At 45.2% G+C, this 17,879-nt stretch overlaps 1 protein-coding gene across 1 annotated transcript in view; it reads left to right on the top strand.

The window, feature by feature from the left end:
* The first annotated feature begins 7,474 nt into the window (after nucleotides 1-7,474).
* SLC12A8 (solute carrier family 12 member 8) overlaps nucleotides 7,475-17,879 on the top strand; it is a 142,027-nt gene continuing 131,622 nt past the window's right edge. The window contains exons 1-2 of the mRNA XM_047790408.1: nucleotides 7,475-7,568; nucleotides 8,169-8,264. Of these exons, the coding sequence (XP_047646364.1) occupies nucleotides 8,223-8,264 (42 nt within the window). The 5' untranslated portion in view covers nucleotides 7,475-7,568; nucleotides 8,169-8,222. The remainder of the gene's footprint in view (nucleotides 7,569-8,168; nucleotides 8,265-17,879) is intronic.

A 17,879-nucleotide genomic window follows, 5' to 3' on the forward strand; every position in this document is an offset into this window, starting at 1 on the left:
AAATGCTTCCTAGTATTAATATTTCAGGAGAACCAAAAGCTAATGGTCCTTCAGGAAAATGTGGGACTCCTAGATTAGTTTATGGGCTCCTTGAAGGCATTTTGTTCACAGATCTGTAGAATCATGCCTCCCATATAAGCAGATACATGAGTGAAGGAGTGAACAACATTATGGGGTAAAAGAGGCATTAGCAGTGAAGGTATTAGAAATGGTGGTGGAGATTTGATAGCATTAAGATGATGCTTACCCTCATGTAGAAACCGGCTAGAGTATGTGGCTAGGACCACAGGCCTCTAGAGCCATTTTCTCCTTGGCTCCTTACAACCCTTAGTCAGCAGAGAGATGTGACTATCTCAATGTGGGAGAAGAGTTAAGAACAGGACAGCCAGGACTTCATCAAGAGCCCCTGGGTCCTAGCCCTTTCCTCACCACAATAGCATAGGAGCAAGGGAAGAGCAAAAGAGAACTATGTCCACATGTGTGGCCAATGACCTTACTCACTGCTGGATGTGGCTCAATAAATGTTCTATCATCTGATCAACCAGACTGGCAACTCATGGAGGCAGACTTGTGAATATTTCTCAAATCCTTTTGAACCCTCCCCCTTTACCACTGCCACAGCCCAAGCCACCCTCAAGTCTTGCCCAGACTCCTGAAAGTTTTTGCACAATGAGTCTTGATGGCCTCCAGTACTTTCTCCAGATAACAAGCATGCACGAAACCTTCAGAAGTGTCTCAGCTGCTAAGCTCCTTACCTTGACCACATATCAGGTTGTCTGCTGCCCCGAGCCACAGCCTCCCCCATGGTGACCCTCTCATCCTCTGCTCTTTCCCTACTCAACTGCTTTCACCCTCTCATATTTGGTCATGACCCCTTCTGCCACAAAACACAGTTTTCTCTGTTAACCTCCCAACCCTGAGTCCAGCCCCAGCCTCACTTTCTCAGGAAAACTTATCTTGATCTACCTGATCAGGTTACAAGTATCCTCCCCCACAGCCATTTCAGAGTCTTGGATCAATCACCCTGTACATTTTTTTTTCCTAGAATGGAATTTGGGTGTTTGTTTGTTTTTTTGTCTTTTTGGGGCCACACCCATAACATATGGAAGTTCCCAGGCTAGGGGTCCAATCGGAGCTGTAGCCGCCAGCCTATACCACAGCCACAGCAATGTAGGATCCGAGCCACATCTGCAACCTACGCCACAGCTGATGGCAATGCCAGATCTTTAACTCACTGAGCCAGGCCAGGGATCAAACCTGCGTTCTTATGGATGCTAGTCGGATTTGATTCCGCTGAACCACGACGGGAACTCCAAGTGTGGGAATTTGATTTCCAGCCCATCCAGAGCCATCTAGCTCCCCATTTTGTATCAGTGTTGGGTGATCAACACGTCTGGTGAATATGGTTGAAAGAGGCCATCCAGGCCCTGTGAGTTACATTTGAGGGTGCACAGAGAGCTCGCAGGTGGTATAGATGAAGTACTGCCAGGGAGTTTGAGGCTCTCTGGACAGCAGCTGTGGTATCAGAAAACTGGCCATGCGAATTTCAAAATGGGAGGAAAGAAAGTGGATTTGAAAACACCAGATGGCTGAGTTTGATTTCAATTCCTAGCAAATTCTAGACTGTTCATAACAACTCTGCCAGGTAGGCTTGACAAGTCTTATCATTAACTCTGCTGCAAAGGGAGACACTGAGGATCAGACACATGAAAGACCTTGGACAAGGTCACATAGTGGAAATGAAGATCTAAGACTCAAATTTATTTATTTATTTATTATTATTATTATTATTATTATTATCATTATTATTATTATTTGTCTTTTTAAGGCCGTACCCCCGGCATATGAAGGTTCCCGCACTAGGGGTCGAATTGGAGCTGTACCTGCTGGCCTACACCAGCCGCCACAGCAACACTGGATCTGAGCCTCATCTGTGACCTATCCGATCATGGCAATGCTGGATCCTTAACCCACAAGCAAGGCCAGGGATCAAACCCATGTTCTCATGGATGCTAGTCTGGTTCGCTAACCACTGAGCCATGATGGGAAATCCTAAGACTCAAATTGAGACCTGACTTTTCTTCTCGAGACTCTTGAAGGTCTGTCATGGGCTCTTCCATATATGATATTTCAGCAAAGGCTGAGTGCTAATCACACTGTTGTCACAGTTCTGTAGGGACGCTGCTGTCATCTGTAAAATAAACTGGACCCTGTTCATTAGGCTTTTTTCTGCATCCTGTGTTTTCTCACTGGCTCACGCCAGAGGCCAGGTGGCTGATAGAGGGAGAATGCCTTTCTCTTGTCTGAGGGCAAACCCCCAGAGTCAACAAATAGCTTAGATCCTGGAGGAGAAACCTGTTCAACAGGAGCTGGGGACACCTGACAGCAGGACAGTGGTGGCTCCTCCCTCTCCATTCAGCCCAACTAGAGAATCCAGAGCAAGACCAGTCTTCCTGGGGTCATGTCCCTTCCTCTCAGGGAAGGGAGGGCTCTCAGGCCGTGTGAGGGGCTAGTGCCTCAGTCAGATTTGCATCTCCTGAGGGACCCCCTTCCAACTCCCAGTAACATCTGACAGTCCTTCTGACAGACTTCCTTTTTGTGTCTGAGGGTCTTGGGAATGCAATCGAAACTTCAGGAAGAAGGAACATCTTTTTCTGTCTTATCTCTTCACCTGGATTAGAGAAGCTGTGTAGGGGAGAAAGCCTGCTATTAGAACTAAACCTGGTTTAGGTTCAAATCCTGACTCCACCCTCAGAGCCAGCAAACTTTTCTGAGTGTATACAGAATATCTCTGATTTTTTAGGTAGCAGGCAAGCCCTAGGGAGGTGCATCATAATGACCAAGAAAAGAAAAAATTATGTATATATAGTAAATTACCTGTGTTCTCTGAGTGACATATTTCACTCCTTCTTCTTGTCCTTGAAGATTATACCTGGAGTAAGACACCACTGTGGACAGGATGTATGCTCTCTCTCTTGTGTATTTTCTTTCCCTTCCTTCCTTCCTTCTTTCCTTCCTTCCTTCCTTCATTCCTTCCTTCCTTCCTTCATTCCTTCCTCTCTTTTTAGGGCCACACTCATGGCATATGGAAGTTCCCAGGCTAGGGGTCAAACAGAGCTATAGCCATCAGCCTACACCACAGCCACAGCTATGGGATCTCAGCCACATCTGTGACCTACACCACAGCTCACCAGCATCCACTGAGTGAGGCCAGGGATCACGACATGGATACTAGCCAGGTTCATTACCACTGAGCCATGATGAGAACTCTGTTTCTCTCAGGTATATTAGAGGAGGGGAAAAAAACAAACCCCCATGCCACCCACAAACAGTGGAAACAATTGAGCTAGAAATTCCATAGTTTTCAACCTTGGCTGTACCTTAGAATCACTTGAGGAGATTAAAGAAAATATTGATGCCCAGGCCCCAGCCCAGACTTGAGTATTTTCTGAAACCACACCTAGGTGACTATAAGTACAGCCTGGGGAGAAGACCATCAGACTAGCTGACCCACCTTTTGTGGCTTTTATTATTCTGCTTCTAGGACATAGGCTGTGAGATATGTTTTTGTGATTATACATATTTATATTTCAATTTGATATTTTCACATTTCTGTTTTGGCTGATTTTGTCCAAGCTCTGATCCCTCCCTCCCCAGGGTTCAGATTTTCTGACAAATGAGGTCATTTTCCAAGACAGGGTTTCTTCTCCAGCCTTTACACAGAAGGCAATCCTTAGCACTGGCCACTGGAAAGGAATGATATGAAGGATCTTCTGTCTGCAGCTGTGCAGGGTAAGACCCACAGAGCAACAACTTCACTATTATGGGCTTCAGTTGGAGGTATTTCCTGAATAGAAAAAAAGGTGAGTTTAAGAACAACGTTACGATTTTTTAAAATATAATGTACTACATTAACAGTAAACTCAAACAACTTGAAATGAATAAAAACACTGCGAAAGGAAACAAGATATTTTTTATCTTGGTGAGGTGCATTATGTATTTGCTATCTATTGCTGAATAACAAATCACTCCAAATGTAGTGGCTTAGAGCAATCATGATTTGGGAGTTTCTGCTCTAGTGCAATGGGATCAGCAGCATCTCGGCAGTGCCAGGACACAGGTCCAATCCTGGGCCAGGCATAGTGGGTTAAAAGAACCAGTGTTGCCACAGCTGTGGCACAGGTGACAAGTGCAGCTCTGATCTGATGCCTGGTCCAGGAACTCCATATGCTGTGGGCTGGCCAAAACAAACAAACCCAATAATGATGTGGAATTCTCTAGTGGCCTAGTAGTTAAAGGACTGAGCATTGCCACTGCTATGCCTCAGACTCAATCCCTGGTCCAGGAACTTCTACATGCTGTGGATGCAGCCAAAATACTACCACCACCACCACTACTACTACTGCTACTGCTGCTGCTGCTGCTACTAATTTATTATCTCTCATGGTTTCTATGGTGAGGAATTTAGACAGAGCACAGTAAGGGCAGCTTAGCTTTGCTCTGCAGTGTCTGGGACCCAGCTGGAAAAATCTAAGGCTGGGACCTTGAAACATCATCTGAAGGCTTGTTTCACTCCTGTGTCTGGCAGTTGATGCTGGCTATTGGGGGGAACATGTGGCCTCCTCATGTGGCCTGGGCTTCCTCATAACATGGTGGCTGAATTCCCAGGGTAAGTGCTCTGTGAGCAAGGAAGCCAGATGGACTTCCAGTTGCCTTTGTGATCTAATCTAGGAAGTCAAGTGGTGTCACTTCTTCCATTTCTCCTATTGGCTGAGGCACTTACAAATGTCCATTCAGGCTCAGGGGGAGGGAACATAGACTCCCATCTCTTTTTGAAGGAATGTCAATATCATATTGCAGGAAGAGCATATGGGATGGAATATGTTAGTTGCACTTATCTTTGGAAAATGCAATCTGCCCACATTGTTTGTCTTTTAATTTTCTTACCCATTTTTTTCAGATTCCAAAAATAACATGTGCTCATTGTAAGAAAAAAAATTCAATAAAAATCCAGACTTTGTACACCAAACTGGATTTCCTCGCCTACTTTACTATCTCAATCCCTCTCCCTAGAGATAACCACTCTTAACAGATTGATGTGCATTTTTCCTACTATATGCACTATTTAAAAAAATTAACTATACACATTATTCCACAACTTGTTTTTACTCATTACTATGTGATAAACAGTTCCACATTAGTATATATAAAAAAACCTAATTCTTTCTAATGCTAGCTGTCGTAGTATGGTGGTACCATGACTTATTTAATCAGTCTTCTATTGGTGGACATTTAAGGTGTTAAATTAAAAAAAAAACTATTGCAAATTAATGATGCAATGAACCTCCTTATACTGGGTCATACTAGGTATCTTAAAAATGGAATTGTTCTGTTCAAAGAGTATATAGGATACTACTTCTCAATGCAAATAGGAGTTTTTTTTTTACATTTTGTATCTTTTTTATTGTCACATTTCATATCATTATTATAAGATAAATTTACACTAGGCAGGATACACTTTTTTCTTTGCAAATGGACAAGTTTCCCTAGCCTTAAAATGAAGAAAAGAAACATTTGTTCTTAGGTGAAGACGATGCTTATAAGCTTCAAAGGGAACTTTCCATTTATTTAGAAAATGATGAGTGACAGGAAGTAGGTGGTTATGAACAGAGGGGGTGGATTTCCTTTAATGTTTTAGCTCTGGCTGATATGGACTTGAATGTGGATTCTTCAAAGTTCACATTGACATTTTGAGGGAGGTGTATCAGAAGGTGTTAGCAAACAGGAAACCAGCTTGAGGCAAAAAAAAAAAAAACCTAAAAAAAACAAAAACCCCAAAGTGTTATGTGTGACCCCAAAGTGAATAATGAAGGTGCTACTCTCCGTACAGATGTAATATTTTTATATGGATATACAGTGGATTCCAATAATACGCCCACCTATCATCCATCCTTTGTTCACAGGTGGCTAATCTGTAAGTTATCTTCTTACAGAGATGGGTTATTAAACACTTCTTTGCTGGGAATGAAGTTCTGACACATGCCACAACACAGATGAACTTTGAGGACACGATGCTAAGTGAAATAAGCCATATGTAAAAAGGACAAATATTGTCTGATTTCACTTATATGAAGTATCTTGAAGAAGCAAATTCATAGAGACAGAAAGTAGGTTAGAGGTTACCACTTGCTGGGAGTAGAGGGGAGTGGGGAGTTTACTGCTTTAGTGGGTACAGAGTCTCTGTTTAGGGTGATGAAAAAGTTTTGGAAATAGCAATAATGGTGGCATAACCTGATGGATATAATTAATGCCACTGAACTATACACTTAAAAATAGTTTAAATCGCACATTTTATATCTATTTCCAGCCCCACCCCCCACCAAAAAGACCAAAAAAATCTTTTGCTGAAACAGGAGAGATTGGGGCTCTGTCAGTGTTCTCATGGGTTTGCCTTCCCTTTTGTTTTTAAAAGAACAACCTCTATTTTTAGGGATTTTCACACAAAGGCTCATGTGGGCGTGGGAAGTACTCCCAGCTGCCCTCCTGTTTCTCAGAAGCCCACATGGAGGCCTAGCAAGTTATTTCAGGCTTAGGAAATATGCCAGATTGGAAATAGAGATAATTTGATCTCTCTGTATGTTAATGTCTTTTTTTCCGGCAAGCTGAAGCCCTGGAAACCCTACTTCATGCCCCACCCCTCCAAGCCGGCTCTGGGAATTGCTGAAGGTGATCAGGGTAGTGCCTCCCACCTCGCAGCATGCAGGAGGGCACTTCCTTGGCAAAAGAATTACACTGCTGCGAGTCTGAGGGTCCCCTGGTCGCGTGGCCGCTGCACTTAGGGATCCTTGGAGCGCAGTCTCTGTCTCTTGTTAAGATGCTTCTGCACCTGCCCAGGGGGTGCGCACCCGTGGGAGCTGCGGGCTCCCCCGCTTCCCAGATTTTCTCACTCCTGCGTGCAGTGTTACTGCGCAGGTCCTTAGAAGGAGCTGCAGTGAGTTAGGCTCGCGTTCTGTCCTCCCAGTCCCAGGGTTGGGCACCTCAGTGAGGTGCGGTGAACGAGTCGTCCGTCGGAGGCGGTGGTAGCAGCGGCTGTTTAAGTCTGAGAATTGGCAGATCCTCCCCTGATTCGGGGCCCCCCGCCAGTCCCTACCCCTGTTAAGATTGTGGTCCCCTTCTGGGAGCCCTCCTGGGCGGCGTGGGGTGTGCGGGTACCACCCTTGGGGAGGGGAAGTGTCTGCAGCCCACTCCCTCTCTACCTGGATCCGAGACTCCCGGCGGGGCGGCCGGAGCCCGGGCGGAACGCCTCGTCAGCGGGCCAGCTGGGCTCCGCGCAGCCGACACCTGGTCAGCCACGTGGCGGCGGGGCGGGGACGGGGCGGGCCCAGCGCTAGGAACTGGCGTCCCGGGAACAGGTGAGGGCAGACGCCAAGCGGCGGGCCGGCGGGCGGGCGCGTGGGTGGGTGGGGAGTGTGTGTGGGGCGTCTCAGGGCGGCTTCTCTCCCCGGGGAGCTCTGTTCCGTAGTCAGCGGCGGGCCGGCCTGGGTCACCTTCGCCCCCTCCCTGCTCAGGTAGACCCCCGCCCCCCCCCCCCCCCGCCTTCCCCTGGGACACGAGCCTCTCCGCCGGGCCCAGGGGTTCCTGAGAGCTTGGTACTGTGGGGCACAGGCTGGAGGGGACGTGCGCTGCGCTGTGTGGGGTTCACGTTAGTGGGGGCGCCAGAGGGATGCGGGTTCCAGCCCTGACCCAGACGCGAGGGGTCAGGGCTCTGGCTCCGGAATGGGTCTCAGTAAGTCTTCAGGTCCTTTCACCACCTGCAGCTAGTTCCACTGAGCCTGTCCGGGACGGAGAGGAGTGGAAAACTGTGTCCTCAAAGGCTTGGCAGCTAGGCAGTTGGCTCTGACTCCCATATTGAAGGAGCTCAGAGAAAAGAGAGAGAAGTGTGGGGGGCGGGTGCTGTGGCTTTAAAAGAACAGCAAAGTTTGAGCTCTGGGAGGTTCTGAAGGATGAGTGGCACCTATTTGGGTACCCAAGAGGGAAGGGGATGTTTCCAGATGAAGCAGAACAATGGCCCTTCCTCAGCCAGGGCCTTGTCTGGTTGAGAGGAAGGATGGGTGATAAGGACTGAGGAGGGAGGAGCCAGCCTCACCAATGGTGTGCTTACCTTCCAGAGGACTCACTGCACCCAGACCACCAGGACCCCCGTTTCCAGGAGAAGGGCCCAGATGTCTCAAGTGCAGGAACTCTTCCACGAAGCAGCCCAGCAGGTAGGCCTGGGTGGTGTGGGGGTCTGTGAGCAAAGGGTCACCAGACAGGAAGCTGACTGGAAGCATTACAGTGCACCGATTTCATTCATTCATTCATTCATTCATTCATGTCTTTTGTCTTTTTAAGGCTGTACCCGTGGCATATGGAGGTTCCCAGGTTAGGGGTCGAATCAGAGCCATAGCTGCCGGCCTACACCACAGCCACAGCAACGCCAGATCTGAGCCACGTCTGTGACCTACATCACAGCTCACAGCAACACCAGATCCTTAACCCACTGAGTAAGGCCAGGGATTGAACCCGTATCCTCATGGATACTAGTCGGGCTCGTCAACCACTGAGCCACGATGGAAACTTATACAGTGGGCTATTTTAAAAGTAATGATCTCAGAAGTTTATTTTGGTATTCCAGTTTAATCAAGAAAATATTACAGCCAATTCCTAACCGTCTATGTGTTAAAAATCATCTTTGGTATTTGTAGTGGATTTAAATCCTGGTCACTCCCCACCCTTCTTCCACCCCGCCCCACCCATGGAGGCTTTCCATGAACAAGAGTGAGGATTTGGATAATCTGAACTTTTTTTTTTAACTCAATGAATTTTATTAAATTTATAGTTGTACAACCATCATCACAACCTAATTTACAACATTTCCATCCCAAGCCGCCAGCCCATCCCTCCCCTTCCCATAGTGAATCAAACCAATGTAAGTAGGTGAACTTATTTCTGAAAAAGTCATATATGCTAAAACCAAATAGATTTCTGGATTCCCTGATATCTGCAGGCTTTGTTTTTTCTTTCTTTATCCTCTCACTGTTGATCATTTGTTATAATAAATATTCAGTTCAGGTATGGAGTTGAAGTGGCTTTCCCCAGAAATAGAGAGTTACACCCTTAAAAACAAACCAACCAACCATACTTAGGTGTTTATCAAGAAGCTGCTTACACCCAGGGTCTTTGCTGTATAATGATCATTCAACCTTGAAGTTTTCACTGTCCCTTGGATTTCTCTCATCTTTGTAGAAAGGGGCAGGAAGGATTTCTGGCATTATAACTGGGGGAGTGAGCCCCCCAAAAGGGGAGAGAATCTACTCATGGCCTCACACAATAGCAAGAGAGCAGGATCCAAAACCCACGGGTCCTGAGACAAAAGCCAGAGGCTGGCAAGGCAGATAGGGCTCAGGACTGAAGGGGAAATCCAGACTGACTAGTTACCCTTTCTTCAAGTGCACGGATACACGTGAAAATGCAGCATGATGGCTGGCAGTTGCTGTGTGCTCAGCAAGAGGTACTGCTCCCCTTTGCTCTGGCCAGCCTGGAGCTGAATCCTGCAGCCAGTACTGAGCTTCTTACACCTACCTGGGAAGTATTCAAACTGCTTAGAAATGAGTGACTGGAGACTCGGAATAGCTTTTCAAAGATATTTCAGAATGCTTGCCCAGAGCTGTTCGCTCCTGGGTGAAAAGGCAATGTTTCTAGTGTGGTTGGGCACCCTTAGAGAAACCTTAATTTAATTTCATTTGATATTTATTTAGCTTGACCAGTCTCTCATCATACTTGCCATGCATTTTCTTTGGCTGTGCAAGACTGTACATGAGTGTTTATGCACCTAACATATGTTTATAGACAACTTCCTAAGTAACAAGTCCCGTGTTAAGCATGAAAAAATGGAAAACATGAGGCCTTTGTCTCCAGGGATTCCGAAAAGAAAGCCCTTGGTTCACTCTGTGAGAGGGATCTGTTAAGGCTCAGCTGTGATCCTCTCTTCTCTGTTTAAAACCTTCAGTGGTTCCCCAGGTCCCCTACCCAGAGCTGAAACTCCTTAGCCTAGGCCCTGACCCAGCCTGGGTTTCGAGCTTGGTCCCTTGCGTCTTACTCTTTGTACTCCACCTTCCAGCCAAAGGTCCCTGTTCCCCCGGCTCTGTGCTTGTTGTATCCTTCCCTTATGCTGGTCTTTGCTGATATCTCTCCCTCAGCTGCTTTGTCACTGGAACCCTCCAAGCACCCAAGGCAGTGCCTGGCATTTAAGTGGTCAGTAAATGGTCGCTGACTAACCAAATGAACAAGCAACAGAGAACCACAGTGCAAGTTAAACTGCCATGCGTGCCCTAAGAGAGGGTTCTCTGCGTCTCCTCCCTCTCCCTCCGTCTTGGACCATCGAGGGCTAAGGCAGTATTCAATGTCAAGGCCTTTGGTGTTCATTATCTAGACATCTTTGAAATCCTTCCCTTTTCTCCTGACTCCCTGGCACTGTCTTGTCCAACATATCATTTCTCGACTGGATTATGCATCCCTTCCTAACTTCTTTCTCCACATCTCTCTAAAGTGATCCTTTTGTGAAGCACAAATCTGTGCATTTGACTCCTCTGCTGAAAGCTTTCCAATGGCTTCTTACTGCCTTCAGAATTCAGGTCAAACTTCCTTACCTTGGTCTCCCCCCACCCCCATCATCCGACTGGCTTCCCCTGCTCTGGCAGCAAGCCTGTCACTGCACTTGCCACGTGGCATTGAAGTGAGTTCCTTCTTTCTGGCTGGCCCTCCAGGAGTTTCCCACGAACCATTCTTTCCCTTTGCTACAGGCCTGGAAGTTAGGAATTGTCCTAAGAGCTTTGAGACCCGAAGAACACGGTACTAAGAAGTCCGTGCCCAGTGGGAGGACAGGCCGGAGGTGATACTCCAAACGCTTGGGTTCACGTCTGCTCTTTTCTTGGTCACTGTGACTGGAAAGTAGCTCTTAGGAGATGTGGGAAGAGTGGGGGTGCTCGTGAGTCAGGGTGAAGAGGGGGAATGAATGGATTCCTGGTTTGAGTTCGCTCGCCTCTAGGACCAGATGGGGTAGCTCTGTGTGTGTTTGTTGGTCAGGAACAAGGAGGTCCACTGAGGTGAGGCTGTAGATCTGAGGGTGAATGGTGCTGCCTGGGTTCTCGGCTCTAACTCTTTGTGACTTGGGACAAGTTTCTTAGTCTGGCTAAGTCTTTGTATCCTTGCCTATAAAATGACTACGATGGTAGAACCTACCCTAGAGAATCACGAAAATTACAGAGCTAATTCTTGTAAATATTTGGTATAGTGCTCAGTTCATAGTCAGCATTCTGTAAATGTTGGCTGATAATAAAACTAAGGTGGGGAGCATGTTTTTGGTCCATTAAGCAGTGATATGAATGATTAGAGGGTTCAGTTGGCAAATAAAAGTATGACTCAGCCCAGTGAGGTCAGGTGGAAGACCTGAGTGATTCCCTTGCCCAAAACACTCTGCAGGGTGGACAGTCCTTTGAGGAAGATGGGCTGCTTTCTAGGCCTAGATGGGTCTTCAGTGGTTTGGCAATGTGCATGTGTGTGTGTAGGTGTTTGAGGACCTGCTGAACCTGTGGAGTTCCAGGAGCCTCTGTGCCCAGGCACTTCATTGATATGCAGTGTGGTTTGATGGTGGACTTGAACCTGGGGACCTGAGTTCCAAACTCTGATAGTGCCGGTAGACATGCTGAGCCCTTGGACAACTGTGAGATGGGGTAAACGTACCTAATTTTCAGGGTTCTTATGCCGAATGCCGAAGGATCTGGCCCAGTGCCTGTCACATGGTGAGCGCTAAATACAGTGCATTTTCAGTGATTGGATAAAGCAGACTTCACACTAAAACCCCATTGAGTCGGCTCTTTGTGAAACATGGGGCTGGAAAGCTAAGGAGCAGCTGGTGCCAGAGGGAGAGGAATGGAAGACTAATGATCTTTGATTCTGTGCTTGTCTCCATCAATCACTGGACATTGAAGACTGGGACAGACCTGGGGTGTCAGGAAGAAGAAGCTGGCAGGAGAAAGCAGGCAGCCAGAGACAGGGAAAGGTGGCTAGTAGACATTGGCGCGAGGTCTGAAGTACGGCAGGATCCAGCACGCCCAGCTGCGAGATGGCGTGAGGAGTCAGCCCAGCTCACTAGGTATTTACTGAGTGCCTGCTTGCCAGGGTCTCCCGCTAGTGCTGGGGACGCTAAAACAGAAATCTCCTAATCACTATGGAGTAAGAGATGCCTCCAGCTCATCTGGTAGGCTGTCTTCCTTCTCTCAGGGTTGGATGGTCTCCAGAGGGACTTAAAGAGAAGCTGTGTCATGCTGTGGCCTGAGAACAGGTCACCAGAAGCCAATTAGCTAGTGCAAGTAACTCATATGCCGTCTTCTTTATCCAGCCTGGGACTTGAGCTCCAGCAGGAGTGGGTCTGTGAGGACCCTTTTCTAGGAAATCTATGGGGTAAAGTCCGGCTGGCCCGAGCTAATCATCCTAGAGGAAGACCCGACGCAGACCCAGGGAATAGGTGCCCACCAGAACGTGTCATTGGGCCCATGTGTGAACCAGGGTGTGAGCCACCTCTGACCCTCTACTGGGACCAGCACTGCCAGACTCCCTGCCCTCCCTTTCCCCTCTCTGTCCTCCCCTTATCTCTTCCTGTCGCCTCTGGCCAGTGGCTTACCTAGGTTAGCTTGGCAAGGTAAGAGTGAGAAAGAGTCTGGTCGGGTTGTGTGTGTCCGGTGAACAGGGTGGTGGTACCAGCAAGAAGCAAATATGTTACGAAACAGGGCAGGGTGGTAGGGCGGGGTTGAGTCCTTAGAGATCCTCTGTTCTAGTATCCTTTGCTTAGCTTGTCAAAAAATAATCCCAGAATGAGTTCCTTGGTGGCCTAGAGAGATCCAGCATTGTCACTGCCGTGGTGCAGGTTTGAGCCCTGGCCCAGGGACTTCCACAGAAAGAAAAAATAAAGTGTTGGTTATCCCTGGGAAGATCAGTCTCTCCCTTGGCAAGTAACATTTTTAAGATATCATAGGTCATAAGATAGAGAAAGGAAAAAAAAAACATGATTAAATCATTCTGTCTAGCTATGAATGAACATACTAGATGAATTTAAAATTTCTTGCTGGAGTTCCTGGCATGGCCCAGTGGAAACGAATCTGAATAGGAACCGTGAGGTTGCTGGTTCGATCCCTGGCCTCGCTCATTGGGTTAAGGATCCAGCATTGCTGTGAGGTGTGGTGTAGGCCGGCAGCCATAGCTCCGATTGAACTCCTAGCCTGGGAACCTCCATATGCCGAGGGTGCAGCCCTAAAAAGCAAAAAGAAAATAAAATAAAAATAAAAAAATTTCTTACTGCCTGAGGGTACATTTCATCTATGGCCAGATGTAGAAAAATATGCAGTCCTTTCTATAATTAAATAGTTTGGGCTTTGAAAGGAGAAACCTAGATGCTGTGTTAATGACTCTGAAGCACTTTTCTTGTAATTTGAGGGAGGAGCCACTAGGTGGTGCTTAGACTCTGGTTGGCCTGATTGAATAACCCTGCTTCCTAAAGAAGTGGATAACTGAATTTTAGCTTATTTTCCTAGTCATTTAATACTTTCTCTAACCAGAATATATCTCTTCAGGATAATAGTTTAAACACTAGATATATCTGTATTCATAGAACAATATCAAATAATTGTAAGATTTAAAGAACTATACATACTTGTATATAATTCAGTATCTCTTTTTGCTCCTTAATCATTATCAAGTATAATGTAATCTAATTCTTAAAATTTTTCTTTCTTTCCTTCTGAGTTTAACACTTATGGTCAAAAGACTGGCGGTTGGCTTCAGAACAGCTTGGCCTGAACAGTCTTCAGAGGCAGTACCTTTTCTGGCTTGGATGTCTAAATTGGGCTTGTTGTCATCACCACTTCTCAGAAGAAAACATTTCCTTTGTTTTCATTTTGGTGTGTGAATGTTTTCTTCTTTACATGAACAGGCATAAAGAAAGAAAAATAGTGGAGTAAAAACCACTGATCTGTGTAAAAAAATTAATGACATTCTTTTCCCAATCTGCAGATAGCTTGTAAGTCACCTCCATAGTTCCTGTCAGCAGGATTTAGGTGCTTACCAATGAACTTGAAGCCAGGGTGGCCCAGCAACCCTCATTTCACCAAAAATAGTTATGTCCATTCCAGGTGATAAATTTGCTCTAAAGTGAATCTCAGTGTTCATAAAACTTAGAGATCTGTGACTCATTTTAAGTAACGTTCCCTTTTTATTTTAGGCAATTACCAGTTAAAAAAAAAAAACAAAAAAACCCACCCCATTGGAGTTCCTGCCATGGCACAAAGGGATCCTTGGAAGTCCTAGGACGGAGGTTTGATCCCTGGCCTGGCACAGTGGCTTAAGGATCCAGCATTGCTGCAGCTGCAGCTTGGGTTGCAACTGCTGCTCGGATCTGATCCCTGCCCAGGAACACCATATGTCACAGCACAGCAAAAAAAGAGAAAAAGAGAAAGAGAAAGAAAAGAAACCCAACTCACCTAGCAAAAGCAAATTCTAACTAAAAAAAGATACACAGATTTTAGAGAGTCATTAATTTTACCAAAGGTGTAAGTAGCCTGCTCAACCAATACATTTAAAATGTGGCTCAAATCACAGGCATCTTTTAGTGAATCCAGTCACTGCATTACTTGAAGTCGAGTTAATAAATTGTTAACTTGAGGACAGCATTTCATTTTTCAAATATTTCTAATAATGTGATAAATTTTTCTTCGGATAAAAAATGTTGGTATTTTTATTGTAGAAGAACCATATGCACGCATTAAATTTTTTTTTAAGGAAGAAAATAATATAAAATTAAAAGCTTTCTTTCTTTACCACGTTTCCCCAGAGACAGTCACTAATAGCTTCTGGTTTTTGTTTTCTCTAGTGGTTATCATTATAGCTTTAAATAATTTATTTATTCCTCGACTTCTTGACAAAGTTATCAATTTATTACCAGTTTACTTGTTGCTTCCTGAAAAGAGAAAAGGGGATATTGGCACATTACTCTTTCTTCCATTTCTCTCATCCTATTTCTAATTGTTTGTCAGTTGGATTATTATTTTTTACATTGTCAAGGTTTATAAAATGTATATATTTTTCTGTCATTGTAACGAACATCAACATGCTTCTTAGAGTGGGTTATAAAATTTATAAATCTGTAAAAGCATTTACAATAGTAAGATATAGAGGATGTGTTTGACTGAATAACCAAGTGATGTTAGTAGACTCAGGGAGAAGAAAACACAAACCTATGTCATTAAAGCTGTGCTGCTTCTGAGCAATACGGTCTTCTTCTTCTTATTTTCCCCCCAAGTTTCCTTTAGTTCTTCTGGTTCATGTGCAGTTGCTGCTGTTTCTTATACACCATGTCACCTTTTTGGGGGAGTGTGATTCTCTTATCTTTGGGTGACAGAAATTTTTTTCATATATGTTTCAGTGGCAGTAAATTGCTCTTCCTAACCATAGAAATAGGGGAGGCCAAACTGTTTTCGTTTATGTCACAACCAACATTTTACACCAGATTGGATGTGGAAGTAGGTATGAGAACCCAGCTGTCTTCTCTCAAGCCAGGCACTAAAATGGTTTGCAAAATGTATAATAAGGCCTTTCTTTTCACTAAATGTTTTTGTTTGGGAAAGTAGTTATTTTTCATGCAACCATGTGACTCATTTTAACAGGTAATGGGCTTATTATTGTTATGTTTAAATGATTAATAAGGAGTTCCTGTTGTGGCTCAGCAGGTTAAGGACCCGACACTGTTTCTGTGAGGATGTGGGGCCTATCCCTGGCCTTGCGCAGTGGGTTAAGGATCTGGCATTGCTATAAGCTGTGGCATAGGTCACAGATGCGGCTCAGATCCGGTGTTGCCGTGGCTGTGTTGTAGGCCACAGCTGCACCTCCCCTGCCCTGGGAACTTCCATATGCCACAGGGACAGCTGTAAAAAGAAAAAAAAAAAAAAGATTAATAAATATTTTGAAATATCTCCCTTTAAACTTCTAATATGCTAAATATTGATAGTTATAACACATATAAACAAAAGCTCTTTAGGGTCCTCAGTAATTTTTAAAAATCTAAAGAGGCCTGGAGATCAAAAAGTTTGAGAATGGCTGCTCTAGGGATTAAATATACATTTAAAAATTTTCACAGTTTATTTAGAGTTCATATTGTATACCTCAATGTAAAATGTAGGAACTTGGCAATCACAAAGGCCTCTTTACCAACCCAGCCCTCCAGGCTTTTCTGCTAGATGTGCCATATGTGTTACTTCCGTTTACATGATAAAGCCTCCAAGATAAAGTTAGGGCCAGTGATTGGGGCAGCCTCTGTCCGCTCCCAGCATTCACAGGCTCTGAACCTGGAACTTCTCAGGTCCTTCTCTGATGGTAGCCCTTGTTATTTTCCCTTTCTAGTTATATCTATAATGTCATGCTTAAAAAAATAAACAAAAACCGGAGTTCGTTCCCTCGTGGCTCAACTGGTAAGAACCCGACTAGTGTCCATGAGGATGCGGGTTTGATCCCTGGCCTCGCTCAGTGCGTTAAACAATTCTATGTTGCTGTGGCTGTAGCGTAGGCCGCTGGCAACGACTCCACTTCAGCCCCTAGCCTGGGAAGCTCCATATGCTGAGGGTGCAGCCCTAAAAAGACCAACCAGCAAACAAACCCCAGCACATCTTTTCTGTCATGGTCTTGGTTATTTGGAAGGTAGGAAAGTGCATTTTCCTGAAAAATGCTTCCTTAAAAGAGGTGTCTTATGTCAGTTTCTAAAGCACATTTTCTTCAGTCATTTATTGACTCAACTAACACATTTAGGAAGTTTCTGTTCATGTTGGGCACTAGGGGTATAAGAGTGAACAAACTGTTTTTTATTTGTCTGGACTTCTTTTTTCTTTTGCATTTTAGGGCTACACCCATGGCATATGGAAGTTCCCAGGCTAGGGGTCGAATCGGATCTGCTGTACTACACCACAGCCATAGCAATGCAGGATCCGAGCTGCATCTGTGACCTACACCACAGCACATGGCAACGCTGGATCCTTAACCTGCTGAGCAAAGCCAGGGATCAAACCCGCATGCTCATGGATACTAGTCAGCTTCATTATTGCTGAGCCACAGTGGGAATTTCCCTTTTAAAAAATAAAAACTGGAGTTCCCTGCAGCGCAGTAGGCTAAGGATCTGGTGTTGTCATTAAAGTGGCTTGGGCCACTGCTGTGACTTGGCCCAGTCTCTGGCCCAGGAACTTCCCCATGCTGTGGGTATGGCCAAAAAAATTGCTTTTGTTGAAGTCATTACTTATTTAGTTTTGAAATTTTTATAACATTTCACACTCATAGAAACTTGCTGTAGTACAAAGAACCCCATACACTCTTTAAAAAACATTATTTAGTTGAAGTGTAGTTGATTTACAATGTTGTGTTAATTTCTGGTGTACAGCATAGTGATTCTGTTATACATACACACACACACGTTCTTTTTCATGTTCGTTTCCATTATGGTTTATTACATGAGACTGAATAGAGTTCTCTGTGCCATGCGGTAGGACCTTGTTGGTTATCCATCCTGTTCGTAATAGTTTGCCTCTGCTAATTCCGAACTCCCACTCCTTCCCTTCTTCACCCCCCTTGGCAACCACAAATCCGGAGAACCTCACACACTCTTGATTCAGATTTACTGGTTTTTAACATTTTGTTCTTTTGCGTTGTTATTTTTATTTATTTATTTATTTTTTTACCCCCCAGGGCCACACTTGAGGCACATGGAAGTTCCCAGGCCAGGGGTCCAATTGAAGGTACAGCTGCCG

Source organism: Phacochoerus africanus, chromosome 1 (genome assembly GCF_016906955.1).
Source record: "Phacochoerus africanus isolate WHEZ1 chromosome 1, ROS_Pafr_v1, whole genome shotgun sequence".
Classification (NCBI taxonomy): domain Eukaryota; kingdom Metazoa; phylum Chordata; class Mammalia; order Artiodactyla; family Suidae; genus Phacochoerus; species Phacochoerus africanus.